The 12,818-nt window shown below is 39.4% G+C and overlaps 1 protein-coding gene across 2 annotated transcripts in view; it reads right to left on the minus strand.

Moving 5' to 3' along the window:
* The window catches only part of TPD52 (tumor protein D52), a 126,189-nt gene that overhangs the window by 7,076 nt on the left and 106,295 nt on the right, over positions 1 to 12,818 (minus strand). For both annotated transcript variants that reach the window (XM_061171363.1, XM_061171362.1), the window contains exons 3-4: positions 12,286 to 12,434; positions 10,602 to 10,703 (exon numbers count right to left, since the gene is read on the minus strand). In XM_061171363.1, coding sequence (XP_061027346.1) covers positions 10,602 to 10,703; positions 12,286 to 12,434 — 251 coding nt within the window. The remainder of the gene's footprint in view (positions 1 to 10,601; positions 10,704 to 12,285; positions 12,435 to 12,818) is intronic.

Below are 12,818 nucleotides of genomic sequence, written 5' to 3' on the forward strand. Positions count from 1 at the left end.
AAAGAAAAACAAATAGTAAATTACAAACACTGAACAAAAAAGCCAACAATTTTGAACACATTATTAGTTGACTGTATTCCTCTTCGCCATTATTCTCAATCAGCAAAAGAACACCTATACCATATGTGACACCTGTTCCATAGATGTGCAGGCATACGTACAAACATGTTTTATTATGTGAGATTATCAATTTTGTTCTAAGATTTCTACAACGATGTTTTTCACTCCTTGAACAGAGCCAGTCTTAGACATATAGATAGAGCCAAGTACACGTGTGAAGAGACAGAACAAAGTCAGGTACAACGTTGAGTCTGTCACTTTCCCAACCAACTTGTCACGTTATAAGAAAATGCCACTGTTAGATCAGTCTGATTCTGGTTAAGGTGCTACACTCTAGAACTCATGTTTAAATTCACATGTCGCCTGGCAAGATTTCTACATGAACCCACATCACCTAAGCAGGACAAGCAAACCATAGGAGGTTCCACACCAGGGATCCTGGTTCCCAGGAGCAGCATGACAGACAGGGAAAGGAGAGACCAAAAGGAAGGGAGGAGCACAGAAGTGTGGCTTTGGCCACTTCACAAAGCTGCCCCAACTGACAGAAGCTCTCTGAGCCCACGGGAAGCCTCTCCTGTGACTTCACATTCATCCATGTGAATTAAGGAGGATCACAGCACCTGTGTCGCTCCCACCTGGGTTTCCAAAGCTTTTATACTATCCACCCGACCTCCAGTATCCTTCCTACTACCATGATGAAAAAGGAGAAGAAGGGAACAAGGGGTTTCCTCCTTCCCATTGTGGGAATGGGCAATCAGTCCCAAAGTGTGGTCCCCAAACCAGCTGCATCAGAAGCTCTTCGGCAGTTGTTAGCAAAGCAAATTCTCAGCCACCCCAGGCCTACAGAATCAGAAACTCAATGTGGGCCCGCTAGGCAGAGGCATTTAATAAGCCCTCCAGGTAGCTCTGAGGTACACTAAAGTTTAAGCCAAGCATGTATTAAAAATCCTCTGCCTCTATAGAGAGGTCAGGTGAGGTCATAGAATGTGCCACTTGCAAGTGCTTACTGATGAAAGAGGACACTAGAATCAGATCACAGTTGGCTCCAAATGTCACAGTGGGATGAGGGAAGTAGAAATGGGGAGGATGAAAGAAAAGGGGGGCTTGCCTGGTGGCTCAGTGGTTAGGAATCCGCCTGCCAATGCAGGGGACACAGGTTCGAGCCCTAGTCTGGGAAGATCCCACATGCCGTGGAGCAACCAAGCCCGTGCGCCACAGCTACTGAGCCTGCGCTCTACAGCCCGTGAGCCACAACTACTGAGCCCGCGCGCCACAACTACTGAAGCCCACGTGCCTAGAGCCCGTGCTCCACAACAAGGGAAGCCACCGTAATGAGAAGCCTGTGCACCGCAATGAAGAGTAGCCCCCACTTGCCACAATTAGAGAAAGCCTGCGCACAGCAACGAAGACCCAACGCGGTCAAAACTAAAATTTTAAAAATTAATTAATTAAAAAAAAAAAAGAAAGAAAAGGGGATTGTAACTAAAGCTAATGCAGACGGAGGAGGTGGGACACCTACATCCATGAAAACAGAAGGTTGATTAGATGAGCACTGTTCACTTTTTTTTAATTAAACAGATTCCAGATATGAAACAATTTAACAGGTTTACAAAACAAAGAAGAAATAATAATTCCTTTTTCTAATAGCAAACATTTAATGGATTTCTTACACCAACCTAACATTGTTAGGAAGAGCAACTGAAAACTGGTGACAGTTTTCACAGCTTGTTTAGAGTAGAATTCTAGCTCCTACTTCAGAACAGTTCAAGTTAAACATCTAAGATAAAAAAAATAAGAAAACATCAGACCAACTACATTTTGTAAAAATATACTTTACCTCATAGCAGGCATGCTAATTGAGTGTTGAATGGAGCGTATACTAAGAGGCAGCATTAAAAAGAGATAGAAATGGAGTTAGTAAAGTGGTGATTAGACATTATAAAAAGCAAACAAAACTTAGTTTTCTAGGAGCTTGTTCTTCTGGCACCATGAAGAATTACCTGCTTTTTGAGGTGGAGGGGATCAGAATTATTTCAACATAATTGACTTTTATTCATGAGCCAATTTAATTCTAGCAGTTAATAGAGCTAATGATAAACTTTGCATTCTTACAGCACTTTGAAAATTGTCGAGTGCTTTCACCAGTATCTGTAATGAATCTAGCATCAAGGCTCAAAAGTTAATAATTTACAAGTCACAGCACAATCGTGAATGGAACTTGGGTCTTTAAGACTCCTAATCCAATGTTCACCACCTCCCCTCAAAAAATGAAGCACACACATACAGGTATACACACACACACACACACACACACAAGAGAGACCACTGAAGGGCTCCTGCAGTCGTTTTTCTCCCACATACTTGTTACCAGAACAGGAAGGTTTCAAAGTCACTATTTGACAACTTCAAGTGACTTTAAAATTACGTATCACTTCTTAGTAGTAGTCATATCCAGTTTTCTAGTAAGAGACACCTGTACTTCATCTCAAACTAAATGTCCTTATAGGTCATTCAAATAACATTTGACCCCCTGTTTTACCAGGACCAGCTTTTTATTCAAGGGCAAAGCAGTTCACTGACCATTCGGGTTCAAGGTTATCTACCTTCAGCCATCTCCCATTGAGACCACCTCACAAGATGAAAGTACCTCAATTCTTGGGCTCACTAAGTCACTGTATGTACCCTGCTGATACTGTTAACATGCTTATTAGCATTTTGACCACTGACACAGCATTTTGGGGTAAGCTGGACAGTCCAAGGTATCAATTCCCAATTATATTTAAATACTGTGTGTGTTTATGATTTAGTTTTCTCCAAGATTCTGTTGTTACAAATGACAATGTGTTTCAATGTAGCTCCTCAAATCTAGTTCTGCATTAGTATGGAATATGATCTTGATATGAATCAAAAGAAGCTGACAGCTCGTATAGTCAAATAATCAGTAAAATATTTGGACATCTTCGTACTTAATGTTGTACACAATACAGGAAAAGATCCATTGTAGCTCAGCATTCTCTCTTCCTATCACAGTGGTAGATACCTTGGACATAAGACTATATTCTGGGAGGAATTTGCTAATTCTTTTCCTGCTTGATTTATTGCAGTGTGCTGGATCCATATTTTAAAGACAGAGATTAATAAAAATCACCTTTCTTAGTTTACAATACCAGAACTCCAAAAGCTACCTGCCCTTCCTTGGACCCTTCTGAAAAAGCTGCCTCTGTAAGTCACATTCCCAAAGCCACCTTCCACCATCACCAATATAATAACTGGATCAGTAGAGTTCCACCCACCAGAGCTAACCTCCTGGTAATTTACAAATTGTTTAGACCAAATTAAAAAAAAAATTTGATTTGAGATAATTAAGATTCCTATCCTGGGATTTTGTAATTAGAACACTAAGCCGCTGGTCAGTTAGTGGTAGGTACTTGAAGCAGAAAATCATGTAGTCTTCGATGTTGAGGAAGACATTTGGGGGGGACCAGGTACAAGTTTCAAGAACGCAGAGGAAACCAATTCCCAAAGAAAGAACTGCATATAAGCACAGAGAGAGGTAGAGGAAATGAAGGAGAGATGACCATTCAGGCAAGAGGGCTCAGGTGGTAGGGGAATGGGTTTCTTGGTTTTTTGGGGTTCTAGAAGCTACCTTGATTTCTAACAGCTTTTCAATGAGCAGGACTAGTCTGGGTGGGGCCTGGGCTTGCTTCCTTTCCCCTCCTTGGATTCCAAAAGAACTTTCATTCTATGCAACACGTTCCCTTTTTAGGTGAGCGAAGTCACATAGTTTTCTATTCTTCCTAACCAAAAGACTTTGCTAGGACATTATGGCAGAAATTACCAAATTCTGGCAAAAGAAGGTGCTTAATGGCTGAACATGTGATAAATTATTTGTCCATAGGACTCACACATTGAATTCAACAGTATCAACAAAATGAGGAAATGGGTGGATAAAGCAAGTATAAATCTCAGAAATGCACAGTTAATTCTAGTCACTGACTCTCCCTAAGCACCTATGTAAAAGATCATTTCCTCCAATGGCCAACTGTGGATACTGTGACCCTTTAAACAGCCTACAAACTAGTTAAAAGGGACTAGGGCAAAGGCAGAGTGAAAAGAATGATCATAAAAGTGAATTGTAGATGCATCAAGTTGACTATCAATTCCACATCCAGCACACAAATTAATTCAGGATTATCCTACATAAGAAACAAGTCCTGAGGTCATAAAAGCTGAAAAACTGAATTGTAAAAGTCACGAAGTCACATGGAATTATCAGGGGATGGAGAATTAACACAAGAAGGCAGTGGAGAGCTTATGCATGGCTCATCAAGGGATCTTCCCTGGATTAGGTAGGAGAAGGACGGTTGGTGGAGCGTCAGTGCAAGGGGATATCAGGAGAATGGGGGAAACTGACAAACAGGGTAAACAGTCAGGAGAAAACACTCAATAATGTTGGAAATACAGACAATTTTTAAAAATATTTTGTTTTTACAGTATTACCATAGGAAAGGACTACCAATACACTTCCAAGAAAACCAAGATAGAAATGATAATTTGGGGCCTTTAAGTTATGAAGTACCTAGAAGGTGCCAATGATGTTTATAATATGACTTAAAGAATGTTAAAAATGAACACTTTGAGAATTCTAAGAAACAGAGCAGCATCTCTTGTAAAGGACTTTAGGGTCTTTACAGGATCATGACAAAATCATCCTTGCTGGTGTTGTGTTTCAATTAGCAGTTAAGGCAGAGAAGGAATTTAAATATTTGAGTACCATGAAGGATACATCCACTAAATACATTTAAGTGGGAATGTATAGGAAAAAGCAAGGAAATGATTACAATAAGGTGTTTTGTGATAAATTGCTCAGTTGAATTTCTGTATGTTTTACAGTTCACAATAAGAAAAGATTAAAAATACACCCACTGAACAGAAAATGAAACCAATTAAGTTAATACAGAGTCAAGGTGTTCCCACTTTTGAGGTAGCCATTACAGTAGGAAGAACAAGGAGTACATATCAATTTCAAGTCCACCCAGTTATCTGAACTTCTCTACAATCCCTATTTAATTGAAATTCCACTTTGTTGGTGGCTAGTCTGTAATCTAACAATTGGGCAGCTGTCCTTGCATTTCTAGCTTCTCTATGGAAGGTTACACAAGCTTCAACTTGCCTCAACTTACACATCATCTCCACTATCACTGAAGTTTAAATATAATATGGAAAACTTCAAAAGCACAAAGCCACATTGCTGCTGGACCAGAACTGTCTCTAACAGATATATTGCGAGGATTTGTTATCATCTATGAAGTTTAAACATAATATGGAAAACTTCAAAAGCACAAAGCCATGTTGCTACTGGACCAAAATTGTCTCTAATAGATATATCGTGAGGATTAGTCAGCATTTATAAAGCAAACTTTATGAAAACTTTTTCCAGTTTGATTTTGGCCCTCAAAGATAGTAACCTATAATCAAAGTAGGAGTGTAAATCTGGGTTCCTCAAAACACTGAGGAAAAAAATCAAAGAGGGCAACCTGATTCTCACTCAGAAAACACAAAGTACTTCGCAATCTAATATTTACTCTTACTTTGGAAAAGTTATTCTTTTAAAAAGCTGAATCGATATTTTAAAGTTTCCTTGTTTCTTACATAGGTGTTTGATCTTTTCATACCTAATAATGATAAAGGGGGAGGGGTAGAGGGAAAAGAAGAAGGAAGGAAGTAGTAAATAGAAGATAGAGAAAGAAGAGTTAACGGTCAACATGTCTGAAAGCTTATCTATGTATTACTATTCCCTTTTGCCCTCAAAATAATCTCTTGATCATAGGTGATGAACCAAAGGAACTGCTGGACAGTGCCTGTAGGGCCTAAGTCTTAGACTATCATTGCTCTGGGGAGGCAGAACAATGCAGAGGGTAGTGCAGGCTCCTGAACCTGGGTGTGCCTGGGTTCAAGTCCTGGCCTTCAGCCACGTCGCTATATGACTTTGAGGAAGTCACTTAACCTCTCTGTCTCAGTTTTCCTCATCTGTAAAATCAGAAAAATAATAGCACCTGCTATACATAGTCATGCCTGAAACACAGTTCACCATTATTATTGTTACGGATGGCTTTAACTGAAACACACGTTAATATTTATTTCATTTTATATTATTTTCTTTAAAGCTTTCAAATTTCACCCAGCTATTATTTTGGTTGGTAACTTGAACCCTAGAGTCTAGAACAGTGCCTGGCACAAAGCTGTCATTCAATAAATACTTTTGAATGAAAGAATGAATAAATAATTGCAGTAACTAAAATTAGGAAACATGGGCATGAAAGGTAGAAAAGTTCATTAAAGCTTTTCAAATTCAAATCAAAAGGTACTCTATTACAACAAGAGAAAAGAGGTCATTTCTTTTCCTATTAAGTGGTAGACATTTTCAGCAAAATGGAATCTGGAATGACTTTAATGAGTCCGAAACCAACAACAACAAAAATATATCTAGAGGTTTACATGAAGAAACACACATGTCAAAAGGAGAAATTTCCTTTGAAGATAAAGGCAAAGTTAATTACATTTCCTCCTAAATATATCAGAAATATTTGACTAATGAGGCTACTGAATTATTAGAGCATGCTATTAATAACATGAAAATTGATGTTTACACTGGCACCAAGTGAAATGAGAAGGCTCTTTTAAAGTTTCTCTCAAAAAAAGTAAAGGTATGAGTCAACGTTTGCCACGTATGTGTAGAAAACAAGCCAACAGGAGAGGAGTGACTATGAACACACCACCTGGGGAAAAGCTGTCTGTCCCCAAAGGGCCTCCTTTGGCCGCCCTGACGCTGACACCTAATTGTCAGGGCGTCAAAAACAGACATCTCTATCTCTGTCTCTGTCTCTCCCTCTCCCTCCTTCTCTCTCCCCCTCTCTCTCCCCTTCTCCCCTACCCTCCCTTCCTCTTCCTCTTCCTTACTCACTCACCCAAGGCATACGGCAAATATCTATATCCCAAGTGCTAACTTATTGATAATGTAGTACAATTAAAACTGTTGCTGACACTATTCAAGTCAGCAAAATATCCGCAATTCCAGCAGAGAGCGAAATCATTGCCACAAGTCTGCTGGGTTAGCATGGACTCGGAACAAAGGGTAGTTAACAAGATTACCCAACTAATTCAAGCACTTGCAAAAAGGGGCCCCCTGCATCCATCTCCATGGGAGGAAAGGCCTTGCTGCTGGGATGGAAATGCTCAAATCTGCTGCCCAAGTTCCCCTCCTTGCACAGCTCTTGGGGGCATGTGGCCAGTGTTTGCCTCTGTGACTCACTCATCTAAAAGATGTGGGTTTTCCTTATGTTTTCTATTGTATATGTTTTTATATACTTCTATTATATGTTTCCATATATTTTCTATTACATATGAACCCATTAAATCAGATTACAATCAGGACATCTTGATCTAGAAATGATTTTTTAAAGTGACTTTACCCAACTTTTAATCTGTAAGAAATAATTCCAAAATTTAGTTCTCAAAAGATAACCTTATATCTCCCATTTCCAAATTACAATATAAAGCCTTACTTTAACCTGCATGTATTGATACGCAATATATTATTCATTAACAACCAGACTGAAAATGGTAGCGTATAATCTCAATCGCATTTTTTAAATGAAATGAAAAAAAGTGACTGTGTAAGCAGCTAGAAAAGAGCCGCCCAACTCAATTTATTTCTGGTGAATTAAAAAGACAGAATATACTGAGCCATACTTATGTACATCTGCTTAATCTTCTCAAAGGTACAGAAAATATTATTCCTCAACAGCCCTTACAAAGTTTTATATTTTTGTTTACATCTAACATTGTTTTATAATCAGGTATTAACAGGGCTCTTCCATTCTTAACTCATTCCCAGGCCCTACTTCCGTCCCCCACTCCATCCACTCAAAGATTTCAAGCTCTTTCTGAACAAGAACCGTGTCTGGTCTAGGTTACATCCTTTAGACCTGTCCACGATAGGCACCTTAATGTTAGCAGAATGGATTATGTGAGTGAATACATCCTCACACAACTCAAATAACTTTAGATAAAACTGTCGTAACAGTTTCCTAAAGCACTTAGGCCATTTTCAATTGAACACCAAAGATACAGAATCAATTCCTATCACTGATTTCTTGGGGTTTTTAGCACAATTTTAAACTTTAAATAGTTCAACACTTAGGGACTTCCCTGGTGGTGCAGTGGATAAGACTCCATGCTCCCAATGCAGAGGACCCAGGTTCAATCCCTGGTCAGGGAACTAGATCCCACATGCATGCCGCAACTAAGAGTTCACATGCCACAACTGGGGAGCCCGCTTGCCGCAACTAAGGATCTGGAGAGCCGCAACTAAGGAGCCCACCTGCCGCAACTAAGGAGCCCACCTGCCGCAACTAAGACCCAGTACAACCAAATAAATAAATAAATAAATAAATATTTTAAAAAATAGTTCAACACTTAGAGTTTGTTTATCCCCATGATTTACTCTGACGTTCAGGGCTAAGTGTCATTAAGAGAGAGCCTCAGCTATAAGTACCTATTTGATTACTTAAGAAGGCACAGTGCTAGGCCACAGCAAGTGACCACTTGAGAAGACAATTCACATTAATAAGAACAGAGATGGAGACTAGTATATTATCCTTCCTGCTTCCATTCAAAAGACCTTCCTCCACCTTAGTTTTCTCTGACTACTAACTGGATAATCAGAGAGTCTGTATGGGAGAGAGAGGAGAGGTTTGCTCAGTATCACAAAGATTCCTTCTATAAGGCATGGTTTGGGCTGACATCTTTTTAATGTACTTTCTTTTTTGGCCTAATATACTTTATTTTTCCTTTTGCAACCATGAAATGTTCTTGTGTGCATAATTATAGAATACAACCAGTGTAAAGAAATAATAAAATAGTAAACACTATAAGCTAATAAAGCAAGTACTAAAAAGTGCTGAGTCATGGTATATTTTATCTTAGGCATATTTTACTGCAATAAGAAAATTTCAGAGTAACCTGTACAGTACAGAAGACTAACACTGTGAGACAGTACATATGCTGTCTATTACAACTGCATAATGGGACCCAGGTGAAGGAAGATTCCAACATCCTGACAAAGGCACCAAAGAAATTAAAGCATCAAAAACAAACAAACAAAGTCAGACATTAAAAGGGAGGAATTCTGCATGCCATGGTAAAGCTGCTTCTTTTTACCAAAAAAAAAAGGAAAATGTCAAAATCATTTCCATATCCCTTTGAACCACAGTGTCAAATTCTTCTTCTTTTAATGTATCCATTACCCATGGTATACAAGAAACCCTCCCTTGAAAATAGGAATGCACCAGAGAAAAGATATTCCAAAAGGCAAGAAAATTACGTAGTAGACAAACACAACCATCCAATGTGGCATCATAATCTAAGCACACTTGTCTTAAACGAGAGCTAGGCTGCAGTGATGGTTCAAACTCTCCTTACCTAAAGGAATGTGAAAAGGCTTGCAATCTGCAAGAAGCCAGAGTAAGCATTAAAAAAGAAAGGAAGTTCTGGTAAATCTAAAACAATTAAATAACCTACTTTTTAAAAGTTGTGTAAAGTTTTAACTGAATTCTAAAGGGCTACACAATCAAGTCAGCACAGAAAGAAAAGAGAGCACCTAAGAGAAGTATATATAACTGTCAAAAGGGTTTAAGAGAGCTGTGTTTATTACATTGTGTTGAAAATGATAATAGTCCAAATACAATGAGCAAGTCATTTGGTTTGTTTGGTACAAAGTATAGTACCAATTAGCCAAACTTATTCAACCAACAAAATTCTGGTTGTAAAATCTACTTTCCCCACAAATGGAAAACACAAAGTCATGCAATCTGAAGGATTTTTTTTTTTTAAACACAAATCTTGCATGCCAACAGAAGCACAGACGATTTAATCCATATTTGTCATTTTCAGCACTATTTTAATCCACATGGCGGGTGGCGCAAGGCATGGGTGGACACAAAAGCACTGCGAAGTGGTTTTACCAAAATGGCCAGGAAAATTCTGCAGACGCACTGAAAATATAAATACAAAATAAAAAGCAACAGCTCAAAACAAGATTTGGGCAGGAACATAAATGGTACAAAGCAGTGCACAAACGAGCATGTTGTAAGCACACCATGGGATAAAGATGTACCTCCCAGAAGTGAAGGCAGGACTCGGTGCTCCCGGACTCATCCCCATCAGACACCAGGCTCCGCCCACAACCACAGGTTTGCAAACACATACTTACCCGGTGTGATCAAGAACGACTAAAAGGACAAAATTCACAACCAGAATTTTTCAACAACCTTAAACGTATTCACAAGATGATCAGTTTGAAGGCTATGCCTAAAAGAATTTAGGGAAGCATTTCAGGTCCTGGTTTGAAGGAATGCCCTCCCTCACTCAAACAGAGAGGAATCCAGCATCAGCCAGAACCAGGCAGGAAACAAACGCAACCATGATAACAGATTTTAATTTGCCTCAGCTTAATTAAGCCAGGAAAAATGAGGACGTACTTTACATCTTCCAGCTTTTTGGTGATGACTGATCCAACAGATGAAAAAGCAGCTGAAGCCTTCTGTCCAGCCTGAGATAAGGTTTCAGAGGTCTTCTTGTACCTATATTAATTTATAAAAGAACAAAGCAAAGAAAGTAAGCTAACCTTTCCAGTATCAGTTATTTAGAATTCAGTGACGACCACCTCTTGAGAACTCTCAAAAAAAAAATTTAGAATATCTAAAATTCTTCACGACCACCAGGTCAGCATCATCACATCATCTTTTACTTAACCATCATTTCAGATACAACCTTCTGCAGTGCTCTAGGACAGCCAGAAAGATAGAGGCCTATAAAGGCAGGGCCAAAGAAATCCGGGTAAGGGCTAAAAATAGTCATGGAGCCAAGATCAAAATGAGCCATAGGTTGAATGAAATTATATCTCTTTATTTTTTCCCTTTTCCACTTAAGCTAAATAAAACAAAAATGAAATCAAATTCCTCACATGTCTTTCACAACTTTATCTCCTAAAAAGGGGCCAGAAGCAAGGTAGGACCCATGGGTACTTTTTATTATCCAAATCAATTTTGGGGGCATAAAGATTTTTTTTCAATTTTGCATATCTGTTGAGCTACCAAATAAGGACCAGTGTATTCTCAACGGGGTACATAAAAGGTACAATACTTCAAATGACTTGAGTGGGATATTTGCTATAGCACAAAGGTATAATTTACCATCTCCCTCCTCCCATCTACACAGGGATTAGTGAAGGGAAAAACTAAAACAAAAACGAGAGAATATGGTACTTGCACCAAAGAGGTTAAGATCCCCACATTGTAGAAAGGAATGCTCAGGCATTTTTACTTACCCCGTCAAGATCAAAGACTGAAAAAAAAAAAAACCCAGTTTATGATGATACAAAGAATGGTGTCCTGCATGTTTCCCACTGCCTACTTATATGGGTAGAAAGTGGGGGTGGTCACCCTCGTGCTGTCATGTCAGGATGCAGTCAGCCTCACCACTGCTGGTCACCAGCTCGGCAGATGGGACTGAACAGAGAACACAGTTCAGAGACTGTTACTACAAGCCTGTTCCTCCTTGTGCCGGGAAACAAAACTGCATCATGACAATGTCATTTCAAAACTGTGTGACCAAAAAGACCAAAAGATTAAGGGGTGGTCCTCTGCCACCAGCACACATCACAGACGGTGACCTGAGAGTCTTACGGTATGTATAGAACAGGGTTAAAAAAAAAAAAAGACTGGCTCTGTACTGGGCCAGACGTGAGTTCAAATCCTGCCTCCATACTTTGAGAGGTTTATGACCTCAAAACTTATCTGATCCTGTTTCCTTATCTAGGGCTATCTCACTACCCACTCTACTGGGTTATTCTGAGGATTAAGCGATTCATGTATATATCTGGTAAGTCAATATATAACATTTTTAGAGCTTAGATTTTATTTCTTCAACTCACGTATGAGGCTGGTTTTCTTTCTATTCCCTAGAACAGTCTGAAAGACTGAAGTTAGAGAAGGGTCAGATACACTTGAGAATGGGGGGACGGGGGGTGGAATGGGCAGTGCCCTGCACAGTACAGAGAAAAGCTGCAGAAACGTCCTTAGTGCCTTTCGATCCCGTCCCCAGACAAAAAGGGCAAAGTGTCCTTTACAGTTTCTAGAACAATGTAGAATCAAGGGAACGTACGCAGACGTGGCTGTCACATCTTGCCACCCTTTGGCAATGTTCTGTTTTAGTTCCTGTAGCGAATTGATCCCGAGTTTCCGCTTGATCTCCGTTAGGTGCTTCTCTTTTGCTGCTAACACTTGAGACAGAGTCTGGATTTCTTCTTCTACCTGTGAGGAACGGGGTTGGGGTAGGTATACAGTCATTCAAAAAGTTCAGATGGTTAGCACAAAACTATACTCAAATTTCTAGTCATTTTAAAACATTTTTGATTCATTTATCTGCCTCTTTAAAAACAACATATGATATGTTGTTACGTAAACCAGTTACATGTTGATCTCTCCTGTAAAGCTGCTTTTCTCTCTTCTCTGTATTTCCATCTTGAGTCGTCCCCAGCCTTCTCCCCCTCCTTACTCAGTTACCTCACAGAGGTTGAGGGCTCAAACCTCTACACAGATAATATTCAAACTACTCTAACAGCCACTCTCCCGACTGCTGGGTCTGCATTTCCAGCTGAACACTGCTGCTTGAATGCCCATAAAAACTCACATTTG

This window comes from Eubalaena glacialis, chromosome 17, assembly GCF_028564815.1.
Source record: "Eubalaena glacialis isolate mEubGla1 chromosome 17, mEubGla1.1.hap2.+ XY, whole genome shotgun sequence".
NCBI classification, from domain to species: domain Eukaryota; kingdom Metazoa; phylum Chordata; class Mammalia; order Artiodactyla; family Balaenidae; genus Eubalaena; species Eubalaena glacialis.